This window comes from Hyaena hyaena, unplaced genomic scaffold (assembly GCF_003009895.1).
Source record: "Hyaena hyaena isolate Hyena2069 unplaced genomic scaffold, ASM300989v1 scaffold_382, whole genome shotgun sequence".
Classification (NCBI taxonomy): domain Eukaryota; kingdom Metazoa; phylum Chordata; class Mammalia; order Carnivora; family Hyaenidae; genus Hyaena; species Hyaena hyaena.
This window is the reverse complement of record NW_024081015.1, coordinates 176,798-192,210: the sequence shown is the minus strand read 5'-3', so window position 1 is coordinate 192,210 and position 15,413 is coordinate 176,798. Positions and strand designations below refer to the sequence as shown.

The 15,413-nt window shown below is 39.3% G+C and overlaps 1 protein-coding gene across 11 annotated transcripts in view; it reads right to left on the bottom strand.

Annotated features, from left to right (window-relative positions):
* The window catches only part of DLG1 (discs large MAGUK scaffold protein 1), a 289,163-nt gene that overhangs the window by 266,590 nt on the left and 7,160 nt on the right, over window positions 1-15,413 (bottom strand). For 8 of the 11 annotated variants that reach the window (XM_039250838.1, XM_039250827.1, XM_039250831.1 and 5 more), the window contains exons 1-3: window positions 10,907-11,131; window positions 10,377-10,426; window positions 9,555-9,686 (exon numbers count right to left, since the gene is read on the bottom strand). In XM_039250838.1, coding sequence (XP_039106769.1) covers window positions 9,555-9,686; window positions 10,377-10,395 — 151 coding nt within the window. In that variant the 5' untranslated portion in view covers window positions 10,396-10,426; window positions 10,907-11,131. Of the gene's footprint in view, window positions 1-9,554; window positions 9,687-10,376; window positions 10,427-10,778; window positions 10,872-10,906; window positions 11,132-11,649; window positions 11,738-15,413 lie in introns of those variants that run through there. The other 3 variants (XM_039250829.1, XM_039250828.1, XM_039250830.1) reach the window with 3 other exon arrangements.

The window sequence follows — 15,413 nt, the reverse complement described above, 5'->3', positions numbered from 1 at the left end:
CCAAGGACAAAAAGCACAAAGAATACTGTTAAATCTAAACACAGGTTTTCTTAAAAATCAAAGTTTAAAAACAAATGACAAACAAGGGAAGCTATTTGCAACTTACATGACAGACGAAGTTGATACTCCTAATGTAGATGTTATACCTCATGATTTTATACTAAGAAAAAGGGGGTAAAGGTAGTGGGAGTGGCAAATGACATGAACAAATAATTCACAAGAGAAATTAAAATGAATGATGTAAGAAAATTCTTACACTGGGGTGCCTAGGTGGCTCAGTCATTTGAGCATTCGACTTCAGCTCAGGCCATGATCTCACGATTCCTGAATTCAAGCCCCACAACAGGCTCCTGCTGTCAATGCAGAGCCCACTTCAGATCCTCCGTACCCCTTCTCTCTACCCCTCCCCTCAACACTCTCGCATAATCTCTCTCGAAACATTAAAAAAGAAAGAAAATTCTTACATCATTGAAAATTCTTATATCATTATTTCTTTAATCAAACAAATCTATAATAAAATATCAAAATGACTAAAAGTGTATTTCACCTATCAGATTAGTAAATATTAAAAAGATGGAAAATACTTGTACTGTTCAAGGTATAGTGAATTCGTTGTTATTCCACATAGTATCTACAAATTAAATTGAATAGAACCTTTTTAATACATCAAAAGCCTTTTAAAATGCAAATCCCTTTTTACCAAGCAATTCATTTCTAGGAATTTACCCAAAGGATACAATAAATGATGTAGAACAAAGAGGCATATACAAATACAATGTTGTTTGTAATACAGAAAAATTATATACCTAAGTGCTCCCAGGAAATCATTAATAAAACTACACTAAATCTATAACAATGTAAATACAGCAATTTAAAACAGCACAAACCTACTAATATGGAAAGATATCCAATGAGAAGTTGAGAGATGAAAAGTTAATATGTATATACACACTATACACACTTAAGAAAATCTAACTTCAACACCTCCCTTCATCAAAAAGGACAATTCTACCTATTAGCCCACCCTTAAGTCATAACACATAAAAAACGAGAAGGGAGAAGACTGTTCTCTCAGGTAGACTCCGTTTTCATTTGCCTCTAATAAATTAAACATCTCCATATCTCACTGCACTGAGTTGGATTCTAGAATTATGTGCTTTTGTACAAGAGATTTCTCAAACACAAGCCAACTACTACGTCTGCTGCCCGACTGAAGAAACAATGATTTCTTTCCACTAGAGAAAAAAACAACTATACTGCAGTTAATGAGAGACAATGTTAAATTCCAGAAGGATTTTCAAGAGTAATTTTAATCAGGGGCGCCTGGGTGGCTTAGTCAGTTAAGCGTCCGACTTTCACTTTCGCTTAGGTCATGATCTCGCGGTTCGTGGGTTCGAGCCCCACGTCGGGCTCTGTGCTGACTGCCAGCTCAGAGCCTGGAGCCTGTTTCAGTCTGTGACTCCCTCTCTCTCTGACCCTCCCCTGCTCACGCTGTCTCTCTCTTCTACAAATAAATAAAAAACATTAAAAAATAAAAAAAATTTTAAAAATTAAAAAAATAAGAGTAATTTTAATCTGATGCAATTTTTCACTTTACACACTGATTTTAAATATCCATTTGTTGGGGCGCCTGGGTGGCTTAGTCGGTTAAGCGTCCGACTTTCGCTTAGGTCGTGATCTCGCGGTTCGTGGGTTCGAGCCCCGCGTTGGGCTCTGTGCTGACAGCCAGCTCAGAGCCTGGAGCCTGTTTCAGAGTCTGTCACTACCTCTCTCTCTGACCCTCCCCTGCTCACGCTGTCTCTCTCTCTCCTAGAAATAAATAAAACATTAAAAAAAAATTTTAAAAAAATATCCATTTGCATATAGGAAACAATTGTTTTACTTATGTAGGGAATTTGTTTTACAAAATGAAAGTATGTATGAATACATAAAGAATAACAATCTAGAAGGATATTCACCCTATGGAAGAAGGAAGTTACCCTTGGTGTGAGAATTTTCTTGATAATAGTTTATATCGGTACATTTAGCTGATCTTAAATGTTTTACATGGAATATACATTATTTTTTTTATAATAAATTCCATTTTGGAGAGTTAGGCTATTCAAAAGCTAAAAACACTAAAATATAACCCAGCGATTCTAGAGGGAAAAATTTCTATCAGTTAATTGACTAAAAGCAAGCACAATGTTTTCATAAATTAAAATATGCAACAGTCAAGTCTACTCAAGAATAGATACTCTGCTTTCTTCTAAACCTACGTACATACATACATTTAAAAAGCTATTTTGATCCCCAAAAAGAATATTCTATAAAAATTCAAAGTATGTATTACAATTTGTGTTTTGCACACTAGAAACAGGACAATGTCAAGCCAATGTCCAAAAATAAGTTATTTCAATACTTTAAATACTATTTAACTAACAGAGTATTTTCACACACATATTCCTTAAAATAAGGAATGTATCAAAAGGAACTAGAACTTCTCAGAAAATGGCTGATTCCAAGGCTGGGCAAGATGAATCTAGAATACCTTGTTATGCCAAAAAAATGACAAAGTACCCAAAATAATTGGGGCATGTGATAAGGACATAACAGCAAGCTTGAGAGACTTCTCACCAGATGAATGAGAAACAATCTGAGCACCAAAATCATTATCGATAGTAATAAAGTATCAATGATTAAAAGAAAAATGATACAGACACATACAGATACATAAATGGGAGAGGAGGGCTCTTACAGTAAAATGCCAAGCGTTAATTGGAAAACGTAGAAAAGTGCTACTGTTATAAAATTTCCATTTTTCAATTTTCATTTTCAACATAGTAAAAACTGGTTCAGGTAAGCATCATCAATGGAAACGAAGTCTAGGTGGAAATTTTGCTAAAGAACAAGGCATATATATCGTGTTGAAGTGTCACCCCCCACATACTGCTTATAAGATGCAAGGAAAATACACTAATTATAGAGTAATCAGATACCCTAACTGGGTGATCAAAATTAACAACACCAATGAAGGGAAGACATCTTGTACCTCTGAATGCACAGAACCCTAGGGAATACATAACCTGAATCTAATCACAAGCAAACACCAGATAAACCCAAAATTAGAAACATTATATAAAAAAATAAAAGCAATAGGGAACTGTATTCTTGAAAACTGTCAATGTCATAGAAAACCAAGCTATGGAAATGTGCCCAGACTAAAGAGACATGACAAATAAATGAAATACCCAGTCCTAAACTATACTGGAAAAATAATTTAGGAAAGAAAAAATTTAAAACAAACTGAGGGCTGATGGGGGTGGAGGAGAGGGGAAGGGGGGTGATGGGCATGGAGGAGGTCACTTGTTGGGATGAGCAATGAGTATTATATGGAAACCAGCTTGACAATAACTATTTAAGAAAAAAAAAGAAAAGAAAAAATTTGGTGGGAAAAACTTGACCCTACATAGGTGAAATTGCTTATACTAGAAGAAATATTTACAAATGCTTTTACAGCTCTTTGATTACAAGGTTCCAAAGTGAATTCAACCAGATTCAACATAATCAAAGCACTGCTTCAGAGCAGTAGTAAGGAAAACTATTAGCATATAAATAACAATTCAATTCAATCAAAATCACCAACTGAAAAGTTAATAAAACTTGCCTCCAATTCTATAAAGTTTTAGCCAATAAAATGACCCATAGCCTGTAATAAATGTTTTCCTTTCTCAAACCTAGCCTGCAAAGTCACACTAATGAAATAACTCACAAACTAAAATACTGTATCACTGGGACCAATAAGAAACAAAAAAAATTTAAGAAATTTTGACATTTTACCATCACAGTTAGAAGTGCACAAACCTTGATTACTAAATACACTTTCCAAAATATGTAAATTCCATAATTATAAATATCATCCCACCATAAATATTATCCTTCAAAGTAAAAACTTAAAATCACTGAACCTAGAGATCACCATCTATGTTCACCATGCTTGTTAGTGTTCTTTATCACATTAAAATATTTCACTTAATGTAAGGTGAGAAGCTCTGGATTCAGCCTGAGTTCAGATTCTGGCTCCACAATTTAGTATCTGAGGGCCCTTGAACAAGATATGTAATCTCTCAGTGCCTACTTTGCTAATCTATAAATTCATATAATCACCTCATGGATGAACATACGCTTCATAGGATTGTAACAACAAATGAGACACTTGCATTACACACAGAAAGTACTCAATGAAACGTCAGCAATTATTATTTTTTACATGCACTTAAAAAGGAGTCATATTCTCATACCCATTAGTGTATCAAAAAAACCTGAAAATAACAAGTATTGGCAAGAATATGGAGAAACTGGGACCCTTGTGCACTGTCGGTGGGACTGTAAAATAATGCAACTGCTATGGAAGGCAGTATGGTATCCTCAAAAAATTAAAAATATAAATGCCATATGATCCTATAATCCAACTTCTGGGTATCCCAAAAATTGAAAGCAGTTTTTCAAAGAGATATTTACACACCCATGTTCAAAGCAGCACTATTCACAATAGCCAAGAGATGAAAACACCCCAAATGTCCATCAAAGACTGAATGGATAAACAAAATATGGTATATATAGATACAGTAAAATAAATCAGCCTTAAATAGGAAGGAAATTCCGTTACATGCTACAACATGGAAGAGCTCTACATTAAGTGAAATAAGTTAGATACAGAAAGACAAATACTATATGAGTCCCCTTATGTAAGTTATTTACAGTAGTCAAAATCAGAGACAGAAAGTCCAATGGTAGCTACCAGAGACTGAGGGCAGAAGGAAAAGGAGAGTGTGTAGAATTCTGGTTTTGCAAGATGAATAAGTACTGAACTGTTTTTGCAACAATGTACTTAACACTACTGAACTATACATTTAAAAGTGTTTAAGGGGTTCCTGGGTGGCTAAGTCGGTTAAACGTCGAACTTTGGCTGAGGTCATGATCTCACCATTCGTGGCTTTGAGACCTGCATTGGGCTCTGTGCTGACAGCCCAGAGCCTGGAGCCTGCTCCAGATTCTATGTCTCCCTCTCTCTCTGCCCCTCCCCCATTCATGCTCTGTCCCTGTCTCAAAAATAAACATTTAAAAAAATGTTTTTAAAAAGTGGCTGAGTTTTGTTCATTTTTTTTAAAAGTCATACTTTTGAAAGCCAGTACCTACAAACTCAATTGTCCTTTACCATGATAACAAGGCTGAGTGAAACTCAGGAGTTAAAAGAATAGCAACAAATAAAGAAGTCAAAAAATCTTAGAAATGGACAGTGTCATTACATAATCCATCTTCATTTTGAAAAATCTCATAACTAACATAAAACACTGCATTAAAATAAGCTTGCTATTTATTGCAGACAAACTATACAAACCCCATGAATCAACTTACTCAAGTCTCTAAAATTAGCCTGATCTTGAACCCAGGTTCTTCTGTGCTCAAGAAAAACAGAATTCTCTGATCCCATAAGTAACCCCCAGGGTCTAGACTGGTATGAAATCTTTGAAGACTACAAAGGTCACCTCAGACCCCAGACAAACCTAAAAATCATAAATAACCTCAAACCCTGTTGGACCTGAACACCTGGGCTCTGACCTGTAATCAAACAACACCCAGTCTACTTATTTATAAATTTTTCAAATTTAAGTGCAGAAAATGAGAATACAAAATCAAATATATTAACCTTTCAATGTTCTTACCTAAATCAAGGATTAAAATTAGACAGACTTTATCTCCCATTTACACAAAGATAATCACCAGATATTTGGAGAATAAAGTTTAAAGAAATGTATAGTTCATGGACTTTTTTTTTTTTTTAGATATAACTTTAAATATTCAGGTCTAAAGAAACAACTTATCAGCTGAAACTCAAAAGTTAATAAAAACTTTTCTACGTTCAGTAATTTTTAAATCTTCAAGCCATCCTTCAAAGATACTAGCAAACATCAGAGCTAGGACAATGATTGCCATATTTCATTGAAATGAGGACGTCAATTCTAAGATGTACCATTCTATCATGTGCCACTAAGAATGTAAAACCATTTCCAACATACATCAGTCATAAAGTGTATCCCAAATTTAAAGATATTAAAATATTTAAAAACTGTAATCTTACAACAGATATAATGCGATATATACAGGCTTGTTCCTCTGAATAACCTCAGGGTACCAGAAACCTAATCTATATAAGGTATCAACTATAGAGGGACGGAGAAAATAAATCAACATTTCTATAGCATCAAAACCCCAGCACCCAACGTAAACTTCTCTTAAATGCATGAAAACAGTCAATACAAACTACCTGTTCAAAGAATATATAAATAATTATGCAGACAGCAAATCCAAAGAAGTAAGTACATAATTCACTATAGCTTACAGAGAGGATTTCCAAACTCAAGCAATCGAGAACCTAAGCACCAAACTATGAAACAATTCAGGTTGTCAATACCGATGTCTCTTTAATCCAATGGTCCACAGGTACTAGCTCAGAAAAAAAAAGTGCCATCTAATAAAGGAAAAAGTTAATCCAAGATTTTTCAGCACATACTATGAACACAATAGACTCTAGAGTAGCTCAGGGCGATTTAGACGTGTAAAGTACTGTGTGCTTTTCATGAACAATGGTACAAGTGTAAAAGGAAAATCTTAACTGACCTAAAAATTTTCAGACTGAAAAAAGTAACAAAGGTTAATAGATTAACCCAATTTCAGCAAACACAAAAGAATGCATTTATTAATTTAAGTAGTGTCAACAATTAATTCAATTACAGTATGGAAACACATAAAAATATCTACTAAATTCACTTGTTTCACATGGAAAGAGCCTAAGTGTCCATCAACAGATGAATGGATCAAGAAGATGTGGTTTATCTATACCATGGAATACTACTTGGCAATGAGAAACAATGAAATCTGGCCATGTGTAGCAACATGGATGGACCTTGAGGGTGTTATGCTGAGCGAAATAAGTCAGCCAGAGAAGGACAAATATCATATGTTTGCACGTATAGGAGGATTAGGAGGAACTTGACGGAGGAACAAGGGGGAGAAGGAGGGGGGAAATGGTGGGGGAAAGGGAGAGAGGCAAACCATGAGAGACTCTTGAATGCTGACAAAAACTGAGGACTGATGGATGTGGGGGGGGGGGGGGATGGGCACGGAGGAGGACACTTGTGGGGATGAGCACTGAGTGTTATGTGGAAACTAATCTGACAATAAACTATTTGTAAAAAAAAAAAAAAAAAAAATTCACTTGTTTCAAAACCCCTAAAATATATTACCTTTCTTACGCCAAAATTTGATATCATATCCTACTAAACATTAAAATATAAGCAAATCTAAATATCACAACCAATGAAATTATACAGGACAAAGAAGATCAACAAATACAAACTTGTCAGAAAACTAATTCTATTAGAATTCAATCACATATAAGCACATATAAACATTCAAAACACACAAGGAAGAATATATTTTAAAAATCCCTCCAAACACAGCAAACCTACTGCCAATCTACAGAGAAATCTAAGAAATGTAAATTCTATTTACTTCACTAACCATTTATTTCTTACGTCCCAGCTTCACAAAGACAGGGACTACACCTATCTATCTATAGGTAAACGAGGTCATAGAAATCATACTATTTTTTTTCTAAACAGTGACTCTACTAAATAAAACTTTCCTAAGTTTAAGGTTGATTTAGAAAACCAAATAACTAAAAATGTTTCCCTTCCTCTTTTGTTGTTTTGTCAGAGGAATCCAGTTTGATCATACATTTGGACCTTAAATGTCAAGTGCTTAGAAACTGAAATGTAAAAAACGTCCATCTGTTTAAACAAAAGACAGAACGTTGGTAATTTTTGAAAATAGGTTAATTATCTTGTTACTTACGTATCAATTAATTATATTGTTCTCTCTATTCTTGTATATGTTTTTTTTAAAGTCTATGATAATAGGGCACCTGGGTGGCTCAGGTGGTTAAAACCTCCTGACTCTGCTCAGGTCATGATCTCACAGTTCCTGGGTTTCAGCCCCACACATTGGGCTCCATGCTGACAGCTCAGAACCTGGAGTCTGCTTTGGATTCTGTGTTTCTGTCTCCCTGCCCCTAACCCACTCAAAAATAAACATTAAAACTTTTAAGAAAGTAAATAAAGTCTATGATAGTGTTAGATATTTTTAAAGTATTCAGGTGTACTGAGTGGTCTTCCTTCAACTCTCTAATTTTAATTTTTTACATTGATTTATTTTTGAGAGACAGAGAGACCATGAGCAGGGGAGGGGCAGAGAGAGGAGACACAGAATCCAAAGCAATCTCCAGGCTCTGAGCAAGTTGTCAGCACAGAGCCTGATGTGGGGCTCAAACCCATAAACCATAAGATCACAACCTGAGCCGAAGTCAGACTCTCAACCAACTGAGCCACCTAGGTGCCCCAAAATCTTTAATTTTAAACAAATTTGACAGAGTATCAATTTAGCAGTAAGGTTTTTTGACAGGGTACACTAACTTAAAGGTAGTCCACAAACATCTTAAGTTACTCTATCAATAGATATTAATTAGATCATACCAACTTGGAAGTTACTAAGGAAACAAATGTAATGAAGTACATATCTTATTTATATAGGCAATGATTAATTTTAAAACATTTCGTTCTTAGAATTGGAAGGAACAAATTTTCTAGTTTGGCAGTTTACACACTTTCCAGGTACTTAGAGGCCACAGACAAATCATCTTGCTTCATAAATTGGGAATTGTGTACAAAATATAAGACTTTGTTTTAAAAAAAGAATCTAGCTACTTTAAAAATCAGGTGGGAAGGAGGGCTAAAAACCATTGTTCTACTGAACTTACATTCTACAGTATATTACTGACCTAGGAAAGGTTAAATAACTTGTATAATATCATTCAATTAATGGCAATGTAAAAAATAGAATTTAGGGCTTTTTAACTATTTGTCCAGTTCTCCTTTATTAAAACAATGCACAACCTTAAATTTAAGTTAGCTGTGAATAATATTGTTTCAATGTTCTTGTCTATAATATAATATTAGACAAAATGACATCACCTCTAAGATAATTTTCCAGGTCTAAAATTCTGACTCTAAGAATGCTGAGTTTAAACAAAAGTCCATATTAAGGAGATGTATGTCCTCAAACATAGCAGAACTCTTCGAACATTTTGAGGAACTCCAGAGAAACAAAAGTCAAACACAGAAACAAGCTAACAATTAAGTTATTCAGTCTTGTCTTCTGGATCCTGAAACATTCTTGCAATTTCTCTATCTTTTAATAGTTAATGCTAGGATATTAAAATACTGTCACCAAAGATCACTGAAATAATCATAATGAAAGGTTTTCTTGGTTATTAGGTATTTTTGGAAATGATATAGGCCTATCAGACATACAACTCACTGGATGTTCAGTAACTGTTACTGAATTCCTAACAGAGAACCAAGTACATCACTCTGTTAAGTTTAAAATAAATTAATTCAGAGGAGCATTAAGTCTACTTGACACATAATGATCACAAATAAAGTTTTAATTCCCACCTATTAAAGCCTGAAAGAGGTTGCTCTGAAATATGTTAATAACCCGTTCTATGGAACTTCTGAGCTGTCGGTCTTCAGTTTGGCTTAGTTTCGAACGATATTCTTCCAAAAGGTGCAGTGCTCTCTGGGTGTCTGAGAAGAAAAGCAGATTCTGATTAAAATTACACATATAGATGTATTACACACTATTTATGCAAATAATCTGTGAGATATCTGAACACTTCCCCAAATCCTCTAGGTCAATCAATGCTACTATGTTCACACACGTACATTCCCTGAAATAATCAAAAAATGTTAATCATATGTCACAGAAAAAGGAGGAAGGTGAGCACTTTGTAATAAATGTGGGCTAGAGTCTACCACAATAAGACTGTTTGATCAAATATTCGTTAACACAGCTTCAAGTGATTTGATATGAAAAAGCAATTATCTATCTACAACTTGTCATCATAATCCAAATCTTAAATGTTTCAAAATACTAGTTCTTAGCCAGGATCCCACATCTATTCACAAAACAGTGTTTAGTAATAATGAAAAAGTAAAATACTAAAACACTGATTCAGAGTTTTTGAAAAGACAATTCGGAGGAAACACAATTAACTGCCTCTCTAGTCACTAGAGAGATGTCAAAAAAAAAAGTTTGAAAAATATTTAAGTGTTTCCATCTTCTAAGGATAGGCGGCTTAGATTCCCTGAGTACTAAGGCTAGGATGATGCCGTCTGATCAGAGCTAAACAAACATTTTTAAAACACAGCAATCACAAATCATACACACATAAAAGCAAGTGACACTAGCAGGAGAGTTCTGAAATACATTCTCACCTTGCTTCCGGACCGGCATTTTTCTCCACTATCAGGAAGGGGGCACACACCTTTAAAAACATAAGACAGAACGGAGACAACTAAAGTAAAGAACAGAGTCTTAGTTAAACTAGCATTCCCATCCCCAACCCCACCCCCAACCCCAATCTCAAGTCGAAAAACTCCCAGCCCTGTCTGAAAAGGCCACCTGGCGAAGTTTTCCCAAGTGAAAGAAAAAACCTCAAAATCCAGCAGTGTCAAGTCAATCTAAAAAGCTCCTACCTAAGGGTGGGTACCCCTGCAAATTAAGAGCAGAGAAGCCCGCTTCCAAATTCTCCTCGAAAGCTGCTCCCTCTCCAAAGGGTACTAAATGCCTAACCGTGAGGCCACCCCTCCCCCGGCTGAAGTATGCATATTCCCCACCTGCTACTGGAGGGTGCAGAGGCGCTCCGACCCTTGGCCCCTAAGCCTGCAGCGACTGTAAAGCGCTCCGACACAGGACAAGCTGGGCTGATCACCCCACTCTGCTCTGGCCCCCTCCTCTCGCTTGCCTTTCTCCTGGCTCGCTTCCACGGGGCTACTCCAGCGGGGGCCGGACAGGGCTGCGGCCGCTCTCCGCGACGCCCTCACTCCCCACATACACACCTCCGCGGGCCCCCACACCTGCGGCGCCACCACAAAGTTCCTGCAAGCCGCGAGCGCTGGCAGCTGGGGTGCGCTCCAAACTGAGTAGGGGCGGCTTCCCCGCCCTTCCCCGCTCCACGTCCCCCCGCCCCGCCCGGGGCTCGAGGAGCTGAACTGAGGGGGGTGAGGGAACGGGGGAGGAGCTCCCGTCGGCGGCCGCACCCCCGCCGCCCCTTCTTCCTCCTCCTCCTCCGCCGCGACCGCCTGGCTCGCCGCGGCCCGCTTGCCCTCTCCCCTCCTAGCCGCCCCACCCCCGGAACCTCGCCTCCTTCCGCGCCCCCAACCGCTCTCCCCCCAAACTTTCCGCCAAGATGGCGGCCCCGGAGCTGGACTGCCGCGCCCCCACGTGACCGCTTTCCCGGCGCTCTCAGCCAATGGGAAGTGAGGAGGCGGCTGGCGCCGAGCCCCGGGCTCTCAGCGCTGCTACCTTTGGGTTGGTAGGGGAGGAGGGCCAGGAGGGGGCTGGGGAACGGGAAAGGGGACCCGGGAAACACCCCAAGTGAGCCTCCTCGCTTAAAGGAGCGGCCACTGAAGTGGCTCTGAGGACAAAGGAGTTGACACACAGATTCTACAGGTGGTCCTAGGTGGCCCTGGAAGAGCCCGCCTTTACCTCGCCCTAGCCCACCGGTGTGTCCCGCGGTTCAGAGCGAGGAGCGCGTCAGGCCCAGAAGGGTCGGGGTGTCTGAAGAGAGACGTGACCTCACCTACACCAGATCCAAAACACACATTCCGAGACACCCTTTAACCTCACTAAACACGTGCTGTTTCCAACTCCAAAGCTGGAAAGAGTGCCTGGCGCCCCCGAGAGTGGACCCCCAACCGGGAAAAGCGGTCTTGGGGGAGGAGTCCCCTGCACCACCCACAATAGGGGCGGGGGCGGGCGGAGTCTGGGAGGGGGAAGGGGAGGGATTTGTGGGGGGCAGGGTGCAATCTCTCTACTGGCTTCCACTTTGTGCTGTTTTTTTTTATTCGCCCTTCAGTAAAAGTGTTTTTGGGGGGTCAAGGGTTAAATTAAAGAAGAGCACATAAAACAGGAAGATAGAGTTTGAGGATTTTACTATAGGAATTTTAAGTCTAAGTGATTAATTCTAAGTGTGAATACATTTAAGGTGGAAAGAGAACGTGTGTTCCTTCTTTCACTTGCTCATTCATTCTCTCCTCCTTGCTTGTGCTCCCCACCGCAGTCATCAGTCTCAGGTATTACTCTGGAGGCCCCTTTAAGAACTCACCTGTAGCTGCCTCCTCCGAAACGGAGCCGCCCTTATCGCTCTTAGCCACCCAAAGCTGGGTTGTTTCGACTGCGAGCGAGACCTCAGGCGGGCCAGGACCCAGCTCTGGGTCTAAGCTACCCAGGTTGTAGAAGGAAAATTGCGAAATGTCACCGTCCAGGTCTTTGAGCCTCTTCTGAGGTCCAGACCTACTCTGAGGTCCAGAGAGAATTTGCCAAGGTCCCCCAGAGTTAGTAACAAAACGGGAAAGACGAAGATCGAAGATCGTCTTTCGAAACCGGAAGGCTCTTCCCAGTAAACCTGACAGGCTTTCACGGACACCAAATCCTTGGGCTAATAAAAGGGAAGTCCTGGAAACTTTGTACTGTAACCAGAGCAGTCACTCAGAGAGGTACGCTGACCACTGGGTTTCACTTTGGGATTGTGCTTTGGAATTCTAACTTGGGAGAACCCAACGACTTTAGAGCTCATCTTGACCCACTCTCTCTGATAAAGAAACTGAGGTTCAGAGTAGGCAAACAGCTTGCCAACGGATATATAGGCTAATCAGTGACAACAGCCCCGGAATTAGTTCTCCTAGCTCCAGTACAGGGTTTTTCCACTGTGATTTTGGACAACTTGACAGTGGTATGTTGATATATTGGCTGCAGATCTCTATGCTCCCATGGGTCAAGCATCTTGGGAGACTGAGCAACAGTTTAAAGCCAGTTCCATAGAAGAAATAGGATGAAAAGTGAACGGAAGCTCCTAAAAGCAAAAGCTTAAATAGAGGGATTTTTTTTTTAAAATAGTGAAATAGGAAGTTTTTTAATAGCGAAAATGGCTGATGGTATACATGCTATTATTATCAAGACTTCATTGATCAACCATGAATGGAATGGTTCCACTTAAGGAACCATTCTAAGAATGGCATCGCTTCGGAATTCAGAAGGAAGGAGGAATTTCACCCTCACCCTTAATATCACTCATTATTCATATATGTTCACTTGCTAGGCAGAGAGGATAGAAATAGTTAAGATCCAAGCCCTGCTCTCAAGGAACCACAGCCTAGTAACAAATGGATGAAGGCCAGCTTTTCCCAAAGTCCACTATAAAATCAAAAGCAAAATTTGGGTAAGTTCTCAATGTCATCCTAGTCTTCCACTAAAAAGAAAGGAGGGCAGCGGTGGGGGGGAGGGGGGGAGGGAGAGAAGCAGATGACAAGAGGGCATCAAGCCCTTCCTTTTTATCATCCTCTAGCTCTGTTGGTTGTTAGCAGTGTCCAGAAGCAGAAATGAAGCTAGTACCTATTCCATCCTTAAGGGCCAGGACAAGACGAGGTCTAGAATGAGAAGTTTTTATTCCTCATTCCTCCTTTCTATTCATCAGTATTAGTTATCTATAGCTGCATAACAAATTCCTCAAAGCTTAGTAGGCAAGGAGCTTAAAACTTAGTAGCTTATTAACTTAAACAGCAATAAACATTATCTCACAGTTTTCGCAGGTAAGGAGTTCAGGAGGACCTTAGCTGCATGGTTCTGGCTTATGGTCTCAAGAGATTACAGTCAAGATGTCTACCAGAGCCAGTCATCTAAAGGTTTACTTGGGATTAAGGGAGGCTGTTCCAACATGGCTCACTCACATGAGTCAATGCTGACTATTGGCAGAAGGCCTCCTTTTTCCACCATGAAGATCTTTCTATAGGACTGCTTGAGTGTCTACATGACACAATGGCAGACTTCCTCCAGAGCAGGTGATCCAAGAGGGCAAGGCAGCAGCCACAACATCTTTCATGACCTGATTTCAGAAGTAACACTCCACCATTTCTATAGTATCCTATTGGTTACTTACGTCAGCCTCAAGAGTATGAATACTAGGATCTACAAATCATTAGGTGCCATCTTGGAGGCTGGCTACCACATCATCACAACATACAAAGCGATAACATCCGGATTTCTGCAAACAACTTTTATTTCCTTGAAGTCTCCCTTACTTTACGCAGGTAGCAGCCACCATTGAATAGGATCCAATATAGTATCTGATTACTTTTCCAACTTCCTCATTAAAAAAATTTTTTTATTTCATATATAAGCTTTCCAGCCCCATTTTAACTTCCATTTCAAATAATTTAAAAGATTTAAGAGTCAAAGGATCACAGGGAAAAGCTCAAAGCTCAAATTCTTCTGTTGAGTTGTCAGAGAGTTGATCTCAAAGAACATTGTTTCTCAGTTCTAAACTTTCCCTCCCCTACTATTCTTCTACCTAAGCCACCCTTATAAGCTTCACATCTCGATCTTTGTCTTTTCCTCTGTTTAGGTCCCAGCCTATTCTCTGTGAAGGTGCTCAGGTCCTGCCAGACCCTACTGCATCATTTCCTCTGGCCGAGTGGCAGTATACCGTCAATGCCAAGGCAATCACTAAAACGAAAGAATCTGATGCTGTCAAAAATGCTTATGCCAGCTTAGGCTGCAAAAAAAAAAAAAAAAAAAACAGTGCCAAGAATGATGACAGTAACCATGCTGATCAGATCTCCACAGATTGCTCAGGGGGCATTTCCTCGCTGCCAACCTTAGGAATGGTCTACATAAACTAGCATCTGGAAAGAAGAGAGTAACCAGAACAATCAGGGAAATGAAGCCTTAACCCCAGGGGAACAACTGCAACTGTAGATTCTAGGGTCATTTCTTTGAGAGAGAGATCTGGGGAGCTTGACTTCAATCTTCAAACAGGCTTTTTCTGCATATTTGGGTGAGGGGAGGACTGAAGTTTACAGGGGCACAGGAAGTTCTTTTTTTTTTTTTTTTTTTACCATGATTTGTCACAACTGTCCAAAATTCCAAAGAGCTGCCCCAAGGTGGTGAGAGTTATCCATCAAGCATAGGCTGAAAGAAACCAGCAAGACTTCCTTGTCAGAGGGAGGTAGATACCCAAGACAGAAATTTGGGCTAAGGGACCTCTGAGATCACAGTTCTAAGCATTTGAAACTTTAGTCTCGGGGCTGTGGTATTACTGCCATTTTATCTACATCAAGAATCGATTCCATCCAGTTCAACTGGCACAGAGACTGATCTCCTTGTGCATAGATAATTCTTATAGGAATAGAAGGTACACGTTGAAACCAAGTCCCTTTAAAATGTGGACAATCACTCATCTCCAGGACAATTAG